The 18875-nt window shown below is 34.9% G+C and overlaps 1 protein-coding gene across 1 annotated transcript in view; it reads right to left on the minus strand.

Moving 5' to 3' along the window:
• Positions 1-18875, minus strand: part of PIK3C2G (phosphatidylinositol-4-phosphate 3-kinase catalytic subunit type 2 gamma) — a 270689-nt gene that overhangs the window by 94567 nt on the left and 157247 nt on the right. The window contains exons 21-24 of the mRNA XM_016124109.2: positions 9701-9881; positions 7187-7294; positions 2422-2514; positions 835-964 (exon numbers count right to left, since the gene is read on the minus strand). Coding sequence (XP_015979595.2) covers positions 835-964; positions 2422-2514; positions 7187-7294; positions 9701-9881 — 512 coding nt within the window. The remainder of the gene's footprint in view (positions 1-834; positions 965-2421; positions 2515-7186; positions 7295-9700; positions 9882-18875) is intronic.

Consider the following 18875-nt stretch of genomic DNA (forward strand, 5'->3'; position numbering starts at 1 on the left):
ATTGTAGTTCCACCCGAATAAAAAAAAATGACTACATGGTTCTAAATCTCTCTTCTAGTTCTATGACTTTTTATCTTTTTATTTATGCAGGTGTATCTGCTATAATTTGTACTAATTAATTTAATAAAATTCTAAGTGACAATGACCACATGTAAATAAGATTATAAGATATCTTAGGAATTATTCCTTCAATTTATCATGATTATAATAAAAACAACTTTTATATTTGATGTTTTGGTAACAATCTGGGTGGACCATTGACATTATTTTCATTGGAAATGTGTATAAATGTTATTAGCTTTCCATATTAATGTCTTGACTTTTATAAGGGAAAAGAAATGCTGGAGTATGTTCGAAGTTTAAGTGTATGGTCATCTTTAACTGTTGATATTATACTTCACTCAAAAGCTTTTTAAAAATTAAATGCAGGTTTATAATGTACTTAGAATTTTCAGAACTCCTGTAAACATTTATAGTTTGTTTTAATAGGCAACAGCTGTATTTTTTGAATGAGTAGCCTTTTCTGTTATCTTAGGAAAAGAGAAAAAAATAAGAGTTAGTTATTAATGTAACTAAAAACACAAAAAAAATATCACAGTTAACATTTGGGTTGTCGATGACCTAATTAATGTCTAAAAGGACATTATGCTTTATTAAATATTTTGGCTTAGTGTTCTTGAAAATAATTCTTTTTAAAAAAGAAGAATGACTATAGTTATTTGGATTTTAAAATTTATAGTCCAAAATGAGTGCTGTGGAAAGTTTGGTGTCATATTATCAGTGAATGTATGAGATAAATAATGTAAGTCAACTCACTTTCTAAACTGTACTAACCTTGGTCTTTTCCTGTGGCTAGGCATCTATAAATAATCATTTGCATATCCAGGCCTTCTTGCAGCCAAATATTGTCCATCACTTGAATAATCTGCAGAACAAGCATATCCTGACGAAGATCATCTCCGACCTATTAAAAACAAAATTATAGACTCTGAATTTCTCTTTGAATTCCTTTAAAAGCTTTCAAACATGGCATATTTCATTTCTTTCCTTGAATAAATTTTCGGCCTGACTTAGGATGTTTTCAATTGTTTTATTAGCTCCAAGAGTACCTTGTGTTTCTGATAGAATATCAAAGAAAATGAGAGCTTTCCTTTAAGTGACTACAGAAACTTCAACCATCAAATTAGAAGCTGCTCGGAATGTTGATCCCTGATAATAATCTTTCAATTTATTATCCATGTACAATGTCTTAGACTCAAAGTCTAGTGAAGGGAGGCTGGATTAATATTTATCCAAATTTCAAACTCGGCCAAGAGAGAGCTAAGTGAAACATTGTTTTGTATGCCATAAGTGTATGCAATGATGTACAGTTAGAATACCAAGGACTTCTTGACTGTGAGGATAAATAGCATGCATATGATTTATCGGACTTTGAATTATTGACTTCTCTTATTATGAAGACAGTTAAAATGTTTTCAGAGTAAATGACCTTTGATAAAAATAAGAAATGATAAAGGGGTGATTTTTCAACATAGGTGAAGGAAATGGAATATGTCCAAAACAGGATAGTTCTATGCTTTTAAACTAATAAGTTAGTTTTCAAAAATGTTTTCTAAATTACATGCAGAAAACTATGCCAAGATGAGATTCTGTGTGTGTTTTTTTTTTTCTCCACCCAAAATGCAGCATGATGAGACCATTAATGCTTGAGGTTAAATGGGTCAAAGCAAAAGTATGGGCGTGCTAATATTTATTCTCAAAAATAGAATCCACCAGAAAAAAAAAATCACTTTGAGGCCTTGTTATCTGGTTTGGCTGAATAATTGATTAAATTAACTGGATGGTTGGCAAATCTTTACTTTTTACTTACAGTTTCTTCTTTAGTTCCTCTTGCTCACCTGACTATATATAATCTTTTACTATTTTTCCCATGGGATTCATGACAAAGCTTGGTGTGGCCCATATTTATATTTTATTTAAAAAGAAGAAAACAAACCACATTACTAAAGAAGCAAGTGCTTGCAGATAAGAATTTTATGTTAAATTAATTTGAGGTTCAGCTCATTTTGATTCTTAATTTAGTATTCAGGCCAAAATAAAACTTTCTCTGTCAGAGTTCAACACACAATCCCCCCTCCCCCTTTTTTTTGTGCTATTCGAAAGTGATCAAATAATTTTGTTTATTGAATTATATTTTCTTAAGTCTTGCACTGAATGTTCACTGGCTTTAAGCCAGTAATGTTTGATTTATTGCTAATCATAGTTTTGAATGTACTATAATCCCGTAAAAATGCAAAATCAAAAATAACTGAATCATCTGTGTTGTTGCCAGAGGAAAATAACTATAGTAATTTTTTTTGTGAGTAATAAATCTATATTTCTACCTATGTAATCAATTTGATGTTTTAGAAGTTACTGTACCTTAAAAATGATGCTGATGTTTTTGCCCATTGGATTAGCATTGATGAAAGTAATCTTCAATGGGAAAGCATTAGATGTGAAATATGAACATGCCTATAAAAGGAGAAGAGAAAAATGGTGAGCAAAATAAGGCAAAAAGAACATTTTCCCTGAATCCATGGCCCCTTGCAGAATTTGTTATTTGAGCAAATATAACACATATGAATAATCTTTATACTTTGGAACAAAGAAACTTATTTATTAAAAACAAAACAAAATAAAATTTTAGTCTACCAACCAAAGCCTTTACTTGAAAAATGAAAAGCGAGCTTTTTGGCAGGTTGTAAATCTTCAACTATATTTTTTCTCACTGAGCAGTGGCGCTATATTGGGAATTTGAATAAACTAAGTACTTTGTAGGTATTGTGCTTATGCTAGTTGGTTAATATCTAAAAAATACAGTTGCTATTTTTAAAAATTTATTTTCTTTTAATTATTTCTGCCCCGCAGTATTCTTTAAGGGAACATGGATATAGAGTTAAGAAAGCTCTGAATCAGTTCAAATGTGGACTGTATAATTTACTACCTATAAGACCTTGAACAGGTTATTTAAATGTTTGTATTTCACTGTCAAATGTGTATACCAACTCCTACCCCATACATTTTTGTAATAGATATATGAGCTAATGGATATAAAAAAACCTTTCACAGTGCCTTAAGCTAATTAGATTTAAAAAATTAATACATCCTTTTACCCTTTTTGTTAATGAAAATTTTCTTACCTTTACAAATAAGAGTACACATGTATTTTCCCTTTTCATTTCTTCCAATTACACTTCGCATTTCCATTTTCAGCTTTACAACATTGAGTACTTTCCATTATACTTTCCTTATTGCTTATTTTCCTTTTATGTTCTTACAATTGTTTGAGTGTTAAAAAGCTTTATGTCTTTAGGCTATTAGAGCATTTATGTTGACAGTGAAGAGTACGATCAATACTAAAGAATGGAAAAGGACTTGATACTTTCAATTTATCAATTTAGTTAAATATGACATTCATACATATTGAAGGATCAGTTTGAATATCATTACTTCTGAGAAGTCTGATATCAATAGAAGCTGAGAGGAAAGGATCTATTTCTTAACCTATCAGCATAAATCTCAGCTAATCCTGTGGCAAACAGAAACAAGGGTTTCAGTCATGCTTACTGAATCAATTTGAGTAAATGGGTGAGGCTGCTTGGTAAGAAATGAATTCTTACTGCAAGAATAAGTCAATCAAGGAACATATGACCTTCTATCATGGTTTAGGAAATCTTGTATTAGGCCCAAAATGAATCTAGATCAGTGGATTTCAAATTCTATTCATTCAATTTCTGACATTCTCTTTGAGGCATCCCAACTCTGGGGGAGAGAAAAAATGCAAAGGGAGGTCAAAGGAAAGGCTTAGCCTCTCTTCTTAATTACATCACTCAGAGCTATTTTCCTTTCGTTGTTTCATAGTCTGGTTTTCATGTGCAGTATATTTTTTGAGAGTCATGTAAAAAATATATTCAACAACTAGTATGCGCAATTACCCAAATGCCAGTAGAGAGACACCATATTCACTCTCAAAGAGCCTACAAAAAGTTGGTATGGATTTACACATGTGCATTAAGTTGGAAATAATTTACAAAGCATTCTATCACAATCGAATGAAGAGGCATTTGAAGAAGAGAGCCCTTCAGAGATGAGCTGGATTTGAAGATTGTGAGAGACATAGATTCGCAAACAGGTAGGAGAAAATTTTGCTAGGTAGAAAAAGGCAAACAAGGAGAGATTAGGATTGGGAAGTCATAAACAAGAGACTGGAAGGAATAAATCAGAGTCTTGGAGGATGATTTAATGTAAATGGTGAGATAGAAAGAACTATAATAGAGAAAGGAAGATGTGACTTATGTTCTTGAGAAGTACACACTAATTAAATAGATTTAAAACTTTTTTAAAAAGAAAAACTTATTAGTAAATGAAATATCTAGTACTTACTTTCTCAGGAGTGGAGAAAGATTGCATTGAGTTACTCTCATTTCCCACCTGGTCCATCCCTTAGTGATTCGAAGGGAAATAAGAAATTTTCCATCGTGACAAAGGTGAGATTTCTTCTCATGAAGAAAGCTTAATTCAAACTTAAGACCTTTGCACTCTACCTTGGAGACCCAGGCTTTAAGAAATGGACTGAGCCAGGCCTGAGTACTTCTCCCCAGTGTAGTTCACTAATGGTAATTAAAATAGAATGTTGACTGTAAGCTTTCCCATACTCACTACATTAGTAGGGCTTCTCTCCAGTGTGAGCTCTCTAATGCATGATAAGCTGTGAACTGTCACTGATGGCTTTCCTGTAGTCATTGGATTTGTAAGGTTTCTCGCTAGACGGGTTTTCTCATGCACTATAACATTGGCATTATAACCAAGGATCTTCCATACTCATCACATTCATAGATTTTCTTACCAGTGTGAATTCTCTGATATATAATGAGGTGTGAGTCTTGATTGCATATTTTCCACATTTATAAGGCTTTTTGCTTGTGTGAAGACTGTGACATAAGACATTTTCTCGGACTAAATGCCTTCTCAGACTGTTTTTCTCTGGTATAAATTTGCCATAGTCAACAAGCTGAGTTCTGACTGAAGGCCTTTCCACACTGCCTACTTATGTACTTGTTTCCCAGTGTGGAGGCCCTGATGCCCAATAAGACATTTATTCTGCCTGAAGGCCTTACTGCGTTTATTCAGCTCATAGGGCTTCTTCTCAGTATGGAACCACTGATGGTTGATAAGGTTTCCATTGGAACAGAAAGCTTTCCCACACTCATTCCAAGTATGAGGTTTCTCACCTGTAAAGTGCCTGATGATGGAAAAGGATTTTACTCTGAACGAAGGCTTCCCATACTCATTTCATTCAGAAGGCTGTCCTACATTAGAGGCTGTCTGATGATCAATGAGTAGGGAACTCTGAGTGAAGGCTTTTATAGCTTCATTATGAAGTTTCTCCCAATTATGGAGTCTCCTGTATTTAATGAGATGAGAGTAGGGATAACAAGTCTTTCCACACTCTCTGTATTCACAGGGCTTGTTCCCTCAGTGGATTCTCAGATCCATCGTTGGCTGAGAAGTCTGTCTGAAGGTCCTACCATACTCATTATACTCATAGAAACTCTATCCAGTATGAATCCTCTGATGGCCAATGAGATGCGGGCTCTAATTGTTGCTTTGTCACATTTATTGCACCTTCCTTCAGATGTGATGTATGTCCCTTCAGATTGCCATGTTATTCAGCAAAACTGGAGGACAGACTAAAATGTTCTGTAAGTGAGAGCATCACCTGCCACATCTGCCCTGTTCGTTGCTGTATGCACAGGTGTGGTAGCCCTGGGCCAGGCACAGCTGGTCAGAGCAAGTGAGCCAAAGAAGTAGCTCCACTTGGGGTACTTCCTAGACTCAAGAAAAGTACCGATGGCTGTAGCTTGATGCAGGGAAGGAGTGTGGTCCCAGCCACAACACTACAGGTGATAACTCCTAGGCTGGTGATCTTTGGTCTGGCCAGCTCACCTGTATACTCACAGCAGCCACCCATTAGAGCCAATGCCCCATGTTCTAAAATGTAATTTTAATTGAAAAATTGTCTACTCCTTAAGCAGCAACAAACCAAGAAAGCAGAAACAAAAAAATCAACATCTGGACTCAATGATCCATTTTGTTCTTTCTGCTTCAGATACTATATCTTTGAAATACTGAGTTTCCATATATCTTCAGCATTAATCAGTAAATACTAATAATTATTAAAGTTATGCCATTTTTAAAAATTAGTGATAATTTGAGTTTTAGTCCAAATAGACATATCTCAGTTAATGGAATTCATGCCTTATTTAGTTATGATTTTCAAAATATGTTTATGTAGCATATTAGGAAAGTTTATAAGGTATCTCTGTAGTGGCAACATTGTAAAGTGACAGCATCAAGTTTTCAGTAAAACTTTTTATATTCATACTAATAATGGTCTAATTTTTCTCCTAATTATTGAATTTGTTATCTTGATTGCCTTATAACTTCAGTTAAGTAAGATTTATTGTGCATGCATGATAGTTTAACGTCTTCACTTCTAAATCTCACTTATCAATCTTTTTTTTCTGTTAGTGTCTTCCACTCTTGAGCTTTGAGAAGAAGGAAAATAAAGCTCATGGCAAACAGAAGAAATGATTCTCTGTTTCTAAGTCAGAGAAGGATGGGTGACAGAGGCTTAAGAAGAGAAGGGGTTTGTGAGTGTGCCAACACCAGGAAGGGCTTTCCGGGCATGAGTAAAATCACAAAATATATTATATGGCACACTGACACATGAGCATCAATGAATTTTAAATTAAATCAAAATGGAGATGTTGTAGCTAATGATATATTAGTGTATTAGGCATGGGTGTGCACATAATCTAAATAAGCATGAGATTAAACTCAGCCTGCTTGGGGTCAACCAAATCAATTGAGAAACCGATTCAGTGTGAAGTAGCTTTATTTTTTTTTCACTGAACTGATGCATAGTTTGTTTCTAAACCAACAAATCATCTGATGAAACTAATGTGATCCGAACTAGTCACGGCATATGGAATGGAACACATGGTTTGAATGGAATAATTATTATTTTTTCTTAAAATAATTATAATAAAATTATAAATGCTTTGCCATTTCAAAAATACACAATGAACTAAACGATACAAAACAAAAACATTCAACTCATTTACTGAATAAATTGACTTACATCACGATTAATTCCCTTTATACATAAGGCAGGGTTCAGAGGAAGATGACAGGTATTTATATGCTGAAAGAATTCTTCTAGTCTACCAATCTCTTTCTTTAGTACTTCCTGTGAAAAATCATAAGAGAAAGCACTTTATAAAATGTAGAGAACTTGATTTTTCTTTCAAGTTGTATTTTTTTTTTCTATTGGTTAAAGAACTCTTTAATTTAGGGGTTGCGCACTTGCAAGCTTTAGGGTCGAGTAAATCATGTATCCACACTTGAGAAGGCAGTAGGCTATAAGAGGGAGTGCTGGGGAAAATTAGGAATTAATGAGTCATGCCCTTTCTAAAGGACTTTACATTCGAGAGAGAGAGAGAGAGAGAGAGAGAGAGAGAGAGAGAGAGAGAGAGAGAGAGAGAGAGAATAAACCAAAGTACTGTTCCCTTTGAACAAAATATGATGGGTTGGACTTGACCTGTGGCCTATCAATTTCAATCTCTGCTTTAAGTAATTATTAACACAATGCATTTCTGATAATTTCCCGAAATCTTAGTTTGTAACTCTCAAGATTTATCCTTAATAGTAATAGTACGTTTTAGAAAAAGGTCACATATATTATGAGCAATAATGACAAAAATGCTAATTGCAGACAATTGCTAATATCAGAAACAGTAATATATATGAAAAATTTACTAAATATGAAATTAAGAAAGTTCCTTTTAGCCCACTTCTGAAAACTCTTTAAGCCCAATTGTAAAAATGAAGATAGCAGGTTAATCATGCGTAATTAAACCTCAAGTGTTTTTTAGCTCTTCTTCCTGGCTCATTGGAAAATAATAGCATCTACTGCTTCCAGAATCCAGAAGAGGAAGGTGGAAAAAATGAGACAAAATTCCACTATGGCACTCTTTCTGTCTGTCCGGCTTTGCCTTATCAATGCCTGGAATTGCCTGAAGAATATCATGGAGGGGAGTCTGCTCTCTGCATTTGTTTGAAATCTCTTCATTTCATATAGTTAAATTTAATCAGTGCTTAAAAAATTTTTTAAAAAATAACAAAGAGTAATTTAAATGGTGAGAAATTATAAATGCTTCTCCCACCTCTTACTTTTTCTTTTTCTGTTTTCATTTGAAGAGGAGGTATAAAAAAATCAAGCAGTCAAGGTAAAAGAAATACATTTATTTGAGAGAATAATGTCAATATCACTCTGGAACATTATGCAAATGGTCAAAAAGGCACCAGAATGATTTGTCTATTCTATGCATCTTAAATATATGAGGAATTTAAAAACATAAGAAACAAAAACCAAACCTATACATAGATTTTGTAAATTTTAAACCAATTTATTTTACTTTCAACTTTTTGTCTCTTTATGAGTTTGCAACAATATGGAGAAACCATAGAATTTTTCTTTTTTTTTGCATTGTCCATCATGTTATTTGCCTTAAGGCTCTTCTGTGTAACTAGAGTTTCTATGTCTCTCATTTAACAAGAAATTTCATGAGTATGCTTTTTATTTTTCATTATCTCTTAAGGTAGGTAAAGTAGCATAGCTCCTGGCATTTCTATCAAATGAAGTGATGTCCAGCAAGAAAATCTTGTGCTAGAAAGGAATCCTGGGATATTTTATCTATTACTATTGTCATAACATTTTATTGAAAACTCTTACTGATCTTAAATAGTGGGGTGGAGAGAAACTATGAGCTCTTTTGAGGACAAAATATATGTTTTAGTCATCTTTCTATCCTTAACATCTAGTCTGTAGTAAGTACTTAATTGTTATTGAGTGATATTCATAATACAATGGATACATGTCTACTATCTCGTTCCATTTAGAAAGTCGAACTTAAGAGAACCTATTTAATGGTATATAGTAAGGGAGCTAGTGATGCAGATAATTAAAAAGAGGAAATATTCTTCCATTGGATCAAGAAAAAGAATAGCCAAGTCCATTGTAATAATCATTAATGAAAGAGGCCCAATATTTTGACTATTATCCATGGATCTTAGTGTAAAAGTATTACTATCCACACTACTATTTATTTATTTATTTCATTTAAGTAACTTATTTGTTTTGGGAAAACATCTTTAAAAATGTGAACTTGATTAGGTCAATGTTAGAAAAGTCTAGAGTTATAGTTTGTTTACCTCAGACAAGGGTACCCTAAAAAGTTCCCTTGTGTACTCGTCCTTTGAGTCTGAGCTATGCTGCCATTTTGAGATACTTCATTTGGTCTTTTTAGTCAAACCTCCTTTAAGTTGGCTTCTTCTTGTCAGGTGCTCTCTATAGGGTACATGACTACTTAGATTTAAAAAAAATTCTTGGTAATAGACATTATCATTAATTTTAGGATAGTAAAATTTTCTTTTTATAGTAGAATGAAAAAACTTTATTAAAGTAATTGATGTAAATGTCTTATAACTAAGTATAGTCAAGAAATTTGCTTTCTAAGCTATGTGATTAAAATTTAATTGAACCAAATATTTAAAAAGTACACTTTACTACATGAATATTGATTTCTCAACAAACCTGTCTTTGAGGGTCACTGGCAGACTTGACTTTTCCCCCAATGTCTCCTAGAATTTTTATAAGTTTCATCTCCTTGGCAAATTCATCACTCAGGGCTTTTCCTGCACAGAATTGGAGAGCAGCCAACAGCTTCTGATACCAGCTTTTAAAATAAGCTTCATTCTGTGCATCCTTTAGCAGCCTGAAGGAAAGGGAGAAAAATAATTCTTGTATCCAAAGCTGATTTTTTAACCACCTTCAGCAGGAACAATAAGTGTATTTCAGAATAATCTGTATTTGGTAGCTTTGGGCAGTGTAACAGCCTAGAATGGAGGGAAATGTTGTTTATTTGTTGGCAGTCATCAAGTTCCATCTGATAGCTAATGAGATTCCAAAAGTGAAGACTCAATAAGCGACCCGCCTTTTCTCGTTTCAGTTCACAATACACTTTTTCTTCTTTTAGCCTTAATTCTGTAACAGATACTTATCTTAAGAGCATATTTTTGACTTATTAAAATATGAACAAAGAATTTTAGAAAATAGTATTCATAAGTGACTATTCTATATAGTAGCTCAACCATTAACCTCACCTTTTTCTGCTTTTTTAAAAGATAATGTCCCTACACTGTCATATAACTATTTATTGCTCTTTCTGCCAGCACCTCCCCTTGATTATCTGGAGGAAAATACTGTAAAGGCAAGAGCATGGATTTTGTTCTCAGGCATTTCTGGATTCAGGTCCCAGCCCTACAACTTACAAGCAACTTAGGCTATTTACTTAACAAGGCTGAGATTTTCTTTCTTCATCTGTAAAATAAACTAATAACCCTGACTCGAGAGAGCTGTATAGAACATAGAATGAGTTAATGCATTTGAAAGGTTTAGCACAATGTACCACATTGTGCAAAAAACAATTCACCTGTATCTCACAGCTTCCCCAAGCCAAATTCTGTTACTGCCTGGCATTCTGGTCATGTCACAAACATGGGAGTTGGGGCATAGAACATAAAATAAGAATACTTTGCTTGATAATGGAACAGTGACAAATATTTGAATATCCAGTCTTCTATGTGGCCATATCTATTGCCTTGAACTTAAATCTAATATGCTTAAACTTCATTTTCTATCATTCCCTAAAACACTAAAATAAAATAAAAAAGACTAATTCCTTTGAATGTTAACCTCTTCTGATTGATTCTTTTAATCTTAACTGGTCCCTAGTCTTCTTCTTCTCTGAAAAATAATTACCATTCAAAGAACTAGAAGAAAATTGTTGTGAGAATGGAATACCGAAAATAAAAAGAATTTAATGCATAGCAGCCAGAAAACATAGAGGGGTTTCATGCTGCATCCCTAATTTTGCATTTTGCCCAATACGTATTGTTACAAAGGCTCTATCAAACATATTACTTTGATTTGTTCTGTTTTCTGTTTCTTTCTTCACATTTAAGTTAAAAAAATTAATTGAATGAGCCTGCATCTCTTTTTTTAGGGGAGGGCTTCTTCTTTGTCATTGTTATGAAGCCAACTAATCTTCTGGCACCTCTTTTACTTTCCCAAAGAAAATATAAACTTTGAATCAAATGATGGTTCTTATTTGCTTTTGGAAAGCTTATAAAAATTCAAGGGCCTAAAGATGCATTTTCAAAGTAAGAGGAATAGTAGAAAATAAAAAGTTTTCCTACTCACCCCTATGGTGAGATTTTGAAATGTCAGACATATAGCAAGTGAATCATGTCATTATTTGAAGGCTCTAAGAAAATGAGTATTGTTTTAGTGTGAACTGGAAAGCTGTAAATGCGAGCATGCACATGTACAACTGCAAACATTTTATATAGAACTGTAAACCTCTCAAATTCTCACAGTATTTTGAGGACTCTAGTAATATATCATTTTATAGTCTGCTTGAGTTTCAGTGAGATAGGGAGTTGATGAGTAAACTATTTCTATGTCCCATATCGATCCTTGCCAGAATTTTTATACATTTTGAATATTGAGTTACTTGTTTTTACTTTTAACCTGTTCTAGTGCATAAATATAACGGCCCAACTGCTTACATATGTGATAAAAGGAAAAGTTATTTTGCATGGAAGTCAACTTCTTACTAGAATAATTAAAGAAAAATATATTTTAGGCATAGGGTCGTAGGAACTACCAGATTTATATAGTTTGTATTGATAATACTCTTAATTCTTATTCTATAAGAAATATATTTGCTTCTCTAATGAGTGGCTAATTTAAGGAGGAAAAACTCAGTTTGATTCTTTGCTCAAGATAAAACAGAAAAGGAAGATTTGCAGATAGAATATGTGACTGTGTTTTAAAAAACATATAAGTGAAGAGAACTCAGAGTATTTCATTGTGATTATTTTCCTGTAGAATATGCCTCATTCAAACCCTGCATCTCTTCAAGATGACATGTTCTCACTCTGAGATGTGGCTCAAGCTCTGTGGCTTTTACCCACCTTTGTAAAGAGTCTGTTTTCACACATTGCTGAATTGAGATCATGAGAGGCACAGTCACTTTTACTGGTAAGAGAAATTAGCATGTCCCTTAATTGTAAACAACTACAGAGAAAGTTGAACTATACAGTTTTGAGCAGAGGATCACTCAGTTTTGTGTCAGTGACCTTCACCACAGGAAGTGATAAACTCCTCATGCTGTATTTTTCACATAGCATCTCTCTTTGCAAGACTATAGAAAACAGCTGGCCACCCTCCCTTGAGTATTATGAAAACCCTTTTCAAAAGATGTTGTCATCTGGGAGAAACAGTGTTACTTATGCCAAGTAAAATGATATTTTTTAAAACTAAGGTCGAGTTTACTAAGAAATATCAATAAGACTTTGCATAAAGATTTGAGCTTTTAAGATGCAGGCAATGTGACTTTTTAAAATTAATTAATTATTTTTTTTTATGGTTAACATTTTTTTATCGTTAACATTTTTTTTTCGTTAACATTGGTTAACGAAATCCAATAATTTTCAGCTGTATACTTTAACAGTAAGGCATATATATATATATATTTACATTGAGTGTTCATTTCTCATAGCTAGATTTCTTTCTGTCACCCTATTTTTTTCATTTGACCCTCTTTATCCTGTCTACCTCCCCATTCCCCCCCACTCCCTACTCTCTGGTAACCACTAGTCTATAGTCCATGTTCATGAGTCTCTGTTTTTTTGTCCCGTTCATTTGTAGCTTTTAGATTTATATTCCACATATAAGTGATATCATGTGATTTTTAACTTTTTCTGTCTGGCTTATTTCGCTTAGCATGATTATCTCGAGGTCCATCCATGTAGTCGCAAATAGCAGCATTTCATCTCTTCTTGTGCCTGAATAACATTCCGTTGTATATATGTACCACAGCTTATTTAGCTAATCATCTATCATAGGACACTTCAGTTGCTTTCATGTCCTGGCCACTGTGAATAATGCTGCTATGCACATTGGTGTGCAGCAATGTGACTCTTTACAAACTGAAATAAATCTCAAAATACCAGAGACCTGTTTATCCTAATGTCTGAGATCCAGGGAAGATTCAATTTGGCATTATTTTGTACAGGTCTTATAGGATGTAAGTAATGACAAGATGAAAATGAGGGTAAATGCATAAAATCTAGCTGATTAAAGGTTTTGACAATGTTAGGTATGAGAGGCAGAAAGCAAGAAGAGAAGGTGACTAAACACATTTTTTATAGGATATCATGAATGTATTTTCCTAAATTAAGGGGATCATGGTGGATTCAGAGAGACCTAAGATAGTTACAGACCTCAGCTAGCATGAAATGGAGATTTTCCCTTTGAAATTAGAGCTTTTTTCCATTTCTTCACGTGCATAGCTGCTTCTGGACCCATGGTAAGTGACTTGCTAGAGCCACAGGAAAAAGACAGATAGTTCTCATTTCATCAGTCTACCGGCAGGACAGCAGAGTAATCGCATCATCCCAGCCCTCCTTGCCTCAAAATTTAGGTCTTAACTTTAGTTCTCAATAGCATGATCTCCCACCTCTTAGGGACTGCCTTAAATTTGTACTTACTTGTATATTTCCTGTGAGTAAAGAGGGACAACAACATCCAGGAGCAGAAGAAAACCGAGCTACACAAAAAGATGAGTGATTTCAGGTCACTCCAGGACTTCCCCTTCCCAAATCCTCCTTTATATGGGGCAAAGTATGTGGCTCAGCAGACCAGTTTTTAGTGAACACAGGACTATTCTCCAATGTGATTTCTTCGAGAGTATTAATAACCCTCAGACATAGGCTGAAATCCAATTCTCGATATGGAATGATTAATTTTAAGATTTCAATAGTGTGTTAAAAAGTAAAAAGTGTATATTTCTTTAGCCTTTACAACCTTGTTTTATTTCTCAGTGGTTAAGAGATTGATTGAATATTTTCCTAAACTTGATGTAGTTTATAGTCTTTGCAAAGAAAACTGTTTCTTATGACTGTTCATTCCTTCAATATCGATTTGATCTTTCAGAAATGTACCACTAAACTTCTGTTGAATTTGCACCTAAGGAGCATTTCAGGGACCAAGCCTGCAGAAATGTAATTTAAAATCAATAATTGTTATCCAGTATATATTTGTCAACAAACTATTTTGTAACAGATTTAAATATAAAACTATTAAAAGGGAATAAATTTAGAAAATAATGAAATTCATACTCTGGTGATTGTATACATATTTAGGACACAAATATATGAGAGGAGCCCATAAGGTATGTAACTGACTTAATTTTATTCCCATACCATAATTTATACATCTTATATTTATTTGTTGTATTTATCACCACCTTGGAATGTTATATTTGAACTTATGATGTTCCCATTGTGCTCACACTATGTGGTAGATTTGATTGTTGTTTCCAACTTTAGGCTTTCTCCTCTGAAAAAGATTATACATCCGCATTCTGCACTGGGCAACCTTCAGTGTCTTCCCTTAGACTCTTCCCTCCCACGTCTGGGTTGGCCATGTGACTCGCTTTGACCAATAGGATGTGACTGGATGAAATGTATGTCCATGTCTGTGTGGGTGATTTAAATGTACTATCTATCATGGATTGATTTGGCCCCTTGTACTTCTGCTTTTGGCCATGAGAGCAGCATATTCCATCTGAGGCTATTCCCTCAGTCCTGGAATGAGAAGACAATGTAGAGCAGAGGTGAGCTTTACTGTGTGGAGTCCAGTGGAACCAAGGAGGTCTGTAGCCCATGTGCTACTTGAGTGAAAAATAAATCCTTGTTGTAACCCACTGAAGCTTTGGGGCTATGTGTTGCTATGAAAAAAACTAATAAATATGCCAAATTTCATGTTATATTTTCCCTTTGCTTTGTTTTTGCTTTCATTTGTTTGTTTGTATTGCCCTTAGACTATGAAATATAGTTTTTAAACATCTCATGTTAGCCCTGAGGATATTTGGGCACAAACCTCATTACTGAAAATAAACAAAATTCATCTGGAGCCAAGTCTGGTGAATTAGATGAGTGATCAATCTGAGTATACTATTTCATATTTTTTTAAAAAATCCTATAAAAGTAATAAAAATGGCTTTCTTTTATGGATCACAAAAAGCCCCCAAAGGATGTTTCAAGAATGATTTGATCCAGCTCCTTTTGGAAATGTGTATACTGTTATACTGCTGTAATTTTATTGCTATTTTATTACTACTAACATACTCTTTCACTCATTTTAAAGTGTGAATAGGCCTATGTACCATCTGTTGCTTTGTCCAGCCAAGTGTTTGAGTATCTCATAGAGATTCTCTCTGAGTAAAATCGCTGTACTAATGCATGCAATAGGACAATGGCAAGATTTTTTAAGGGTTTCATAACACAGGACTAAACAAAGGGCCTGTTAGCTGAGGGCAGTGAGTGAGGCAGTGCTGTCACTGCTCTGGAAAACTAAGAACTCTGCTCTAGTAGTCACAGATAGACGACTGAAGTGGTTGAATAGGTAGGGGACCAATGGCTTAGGATGAGGAAGCATGTCTATCAGCATGTTGAGTGGGAACTTCCCTTGTTGCCCTGGAGTTGGCCACGAAGACGTAAAGAAAAGAGATGACAGGTTTCTGTATTTTAAGAATGGACAGAGAAACAACAGGAGGTGAAACATTCTCTTCAGGACTTATTGAGAGATGACCTACGTGGCTGTCAGTGGCTATGGTACACCGAGTATTATCTCCCCTACTGGACCTTAGTATACATTTGCTGGCGGGGTTGAAGGAAAAGGGTGTTTGAGAATTGTGAGTCATCAGCTTCATGAAGAATCATGTGGTTCCACTTCTCTCTGCAAAGTCCAGTGAGGAGAGAAGCTCGAAGAGAGCCATTTATTCACCTGTGTACCAGAATGGGATAATGTTGCTTCATTGCCAGGTTAGATTTCTGCTCTGAAAGAGGGTTTGTGGATTTCCCCTGGGCTTTTGCAAACAGGAAGAAAATGTAAGAGCGGGATAGAGAAAAGGGATAGTAATGGAGCAGTCTGCATTCCCGAACCCCAACTATTTGGCAAAGCAAAGATGTGTAAGTTTCTCAAGGTTTAAATAAACTCACGGAAGGTAATTATATGTGGTCCACATCTTGTGTAGGAAAGGGTTGAGCCCAACTCAAATCTCTTGGTGGGATGGTCCTGTAAGACTGCTCAGAGAACTTACCCAAATGAGGTAATTAGCCTTGCCAGTGACCCCACAGTGGGCCTTAATGAAAAATCAGAGACCATGGACAGGGAGTTGCAATTGCTTGTCTATCAAGTGTGAGGATCACTTTTCTCTCTTTTCTCCCAACTCCAAAGTCAAGAGAAGTTAGGACTAGAAACAAGACAGGAGAAGAATGAAACAGCAGACCATGTCCCCTACCTACTGCTATTCTCCTAAGCTAAAGTTTGGCAGGGGCTGAGGAATGGGGAGGAGGTATGTGTCAAATAGAAGAAAGCGAAATTTTAAATTGTACAAAATTGATGGGAGTTGTTTGATATCTAAGAGTGACCAGGAAACTATGGAATCAAACTTGGTTTTAATTAGGACATAGGAAAGGCAAAGATAGTATTTTAAAAATAATAAAAACTTTTATTAGAGACCTCAGCCAGTTTAAAGTAAACTGATTGAGACACGTAAAAATCAGAGTCGGTGCATGAAGAAATACAGTTTCAGGGAATGTACTGATTGCATTGCATGAGAGAAAAAGCCTCAGAATGTAGAATAAGGACTGAAGGATCTTGCCACAAAAGACTTAAGAGAGTTGGCTGAAATTTTTCTCTTTGCCTTTCTTTATTCCCTTGCCACCAAGCACTGTTCTTATAGAGCAGTGTCCATTTTGCTTTCATTTGTGGATTGCTAAGAACAGAGTTGTGTTCAAGAAATCAAACTTGTTTCTCTAATAATAGGTTATTAACACACTGCATATATGTGAATATATAGATATTTGTTTATTATTATAATTAATAGTTTCTCATCATATTTAAATAAAATCTTTAACAGATATGACCAATTACATATTTAATTATAAGCTTAAATGGTAATTTTTTTTTCTGAAGAAAAATTAGCCGTAGACTATACCCAGTTTGTGTAAACATCTGTAATCAAGATTGCTGTTGTACAGCAATGATGCTTTCTCAGGATCAGCTGGGAGCTATGAAAGGAAAAACAAGCAAACAAACAAAAACTATGCTGAGCAGATAAATTCCTCAAAAGATTCCTGATAAGGAATCAGAGCTCTTTCCACTCATCTTGCTGAAGGGCATAGTCAACTTGAGAGAGGCAGGTAAACAAATAAAACTTCTCCCAGTCTACTCACATGTATTCAGATGTTCACATGTTAAATATACCGAAAATATGATCTAAGAGCAGAAACTCTGCCCTCTTCCTCCCATTCCAAAACACACTCACTGCTTTCGTGAAAATTTTTATTTTAAAAATTATTTTCCTAAATTAAGCAGCAAGCTGTGAAGAGCTGTTAGTGACCTCTTTCAGAACGCTCCTATTATATTCCATATATGCTTATTAAACCTAAAGCAAAACAAAACAAAACAGATGGAATTTTAGCCCTGGGCACACCTTAGAAGAAGAGATAGCTACCTATGAGGCCCTCCTGTGTTTCACCTTCTTTTTCGTACTTTCTGGTTTTCTTCTTTCCCTGATCTCAAAGAATTTTTCTGCTTCTGCTGCTATTTCTTTGCCAAAAACTCCACGTACCTCTGCTCTCTCTGGTTGTGTCCTGCCCATTAGTCCTTGCCCTTCTTAGTTCAAGCACATACCTCCCACTGTAAATTATACTCATATTCTCAGAGAATAATATTACATAAGTATGGAGCTGAGTGACATGAGATTATCTCTCCCACCCCTGACATTTACTAGGTGAGGAAACTGAAAGATTAGGGGACTTGTCTAGGGTCCTACAAGAACCCAGAGTTCTTAACCACTGTCCCAGACTCACCCCATAGCAGCATATTTTGTCTCTGTTATTGGCTGCATGTTTTTGTCCCCACCACAAATGTATATGTTAAGTCCTGACCTCTAATGAGATGATATTTGGAGGTGGGACTTTTGAGGGGTGATTGAGCATAGATGACGTTGAGAGACTGGAGACCCCCGTAATGAGATTTATGCCTTTGTAAGAAGAGGAGACTGGAGCTCTCTGCATTCTCTGTCACGTGAGGACACGATGAGCAGGCACTCAGCATCCATCTACAAACCAGGAAAAAGGCCCTAACAACAAAATAGAATTACCTTGTTCTTAGACTTCCTGGCCTCCAGAGCTGCACGAGATAAATTCCTCTTTTTCAGGGCACAGAGTCTATGCTATTGATTGATTGATTGATTGATTGCAGCCCAAGCTTGTTAATAGTGTCAAATTATTAAAACATAATTTGAAAGATAATTTTCTGCTTGTATCACCTCTGGGTATGAAAGTTAATGCTTTAGCTCTTCACTTTCCTAATCTGTAAAATGTTGGAGTTTGTGAGGTTCAGTAAGCTACTTTCCAGCTCTAGGGTTCTATAATTCAATCCTCAATGAATTTATAAAGCATGTCCTCTATGCCAAGCATTTTTAAAGCATTTTACATAGCCGTAGTAGGTAATCCTCATATTAGTTCCAGGTAAGATTCCTTCCATGTTGCAGGCAAGGATATTATGGTTTATGCAGGTTGAGTAAACTTGCCCAGAGTCCTCTAATCAGTGGACCAGAGATTCATAT

This window comes from Rousettus aegyptiacus, unplaced genomic scaffold (assembly GCF_014176215.1).
Source record: "Rousettus aegyptiacus isolate mRouAeg1 unplaced genomic scaffold, mRouAeg1.p scaffold_m13_p_2, whole genome shotgun sequence".
NCBI lineage: Eukaryota > Metazoa > Chordata > Mammalia > Chiroptera > Pteropodidae > Rousettus > Rousettus aegyptiacus.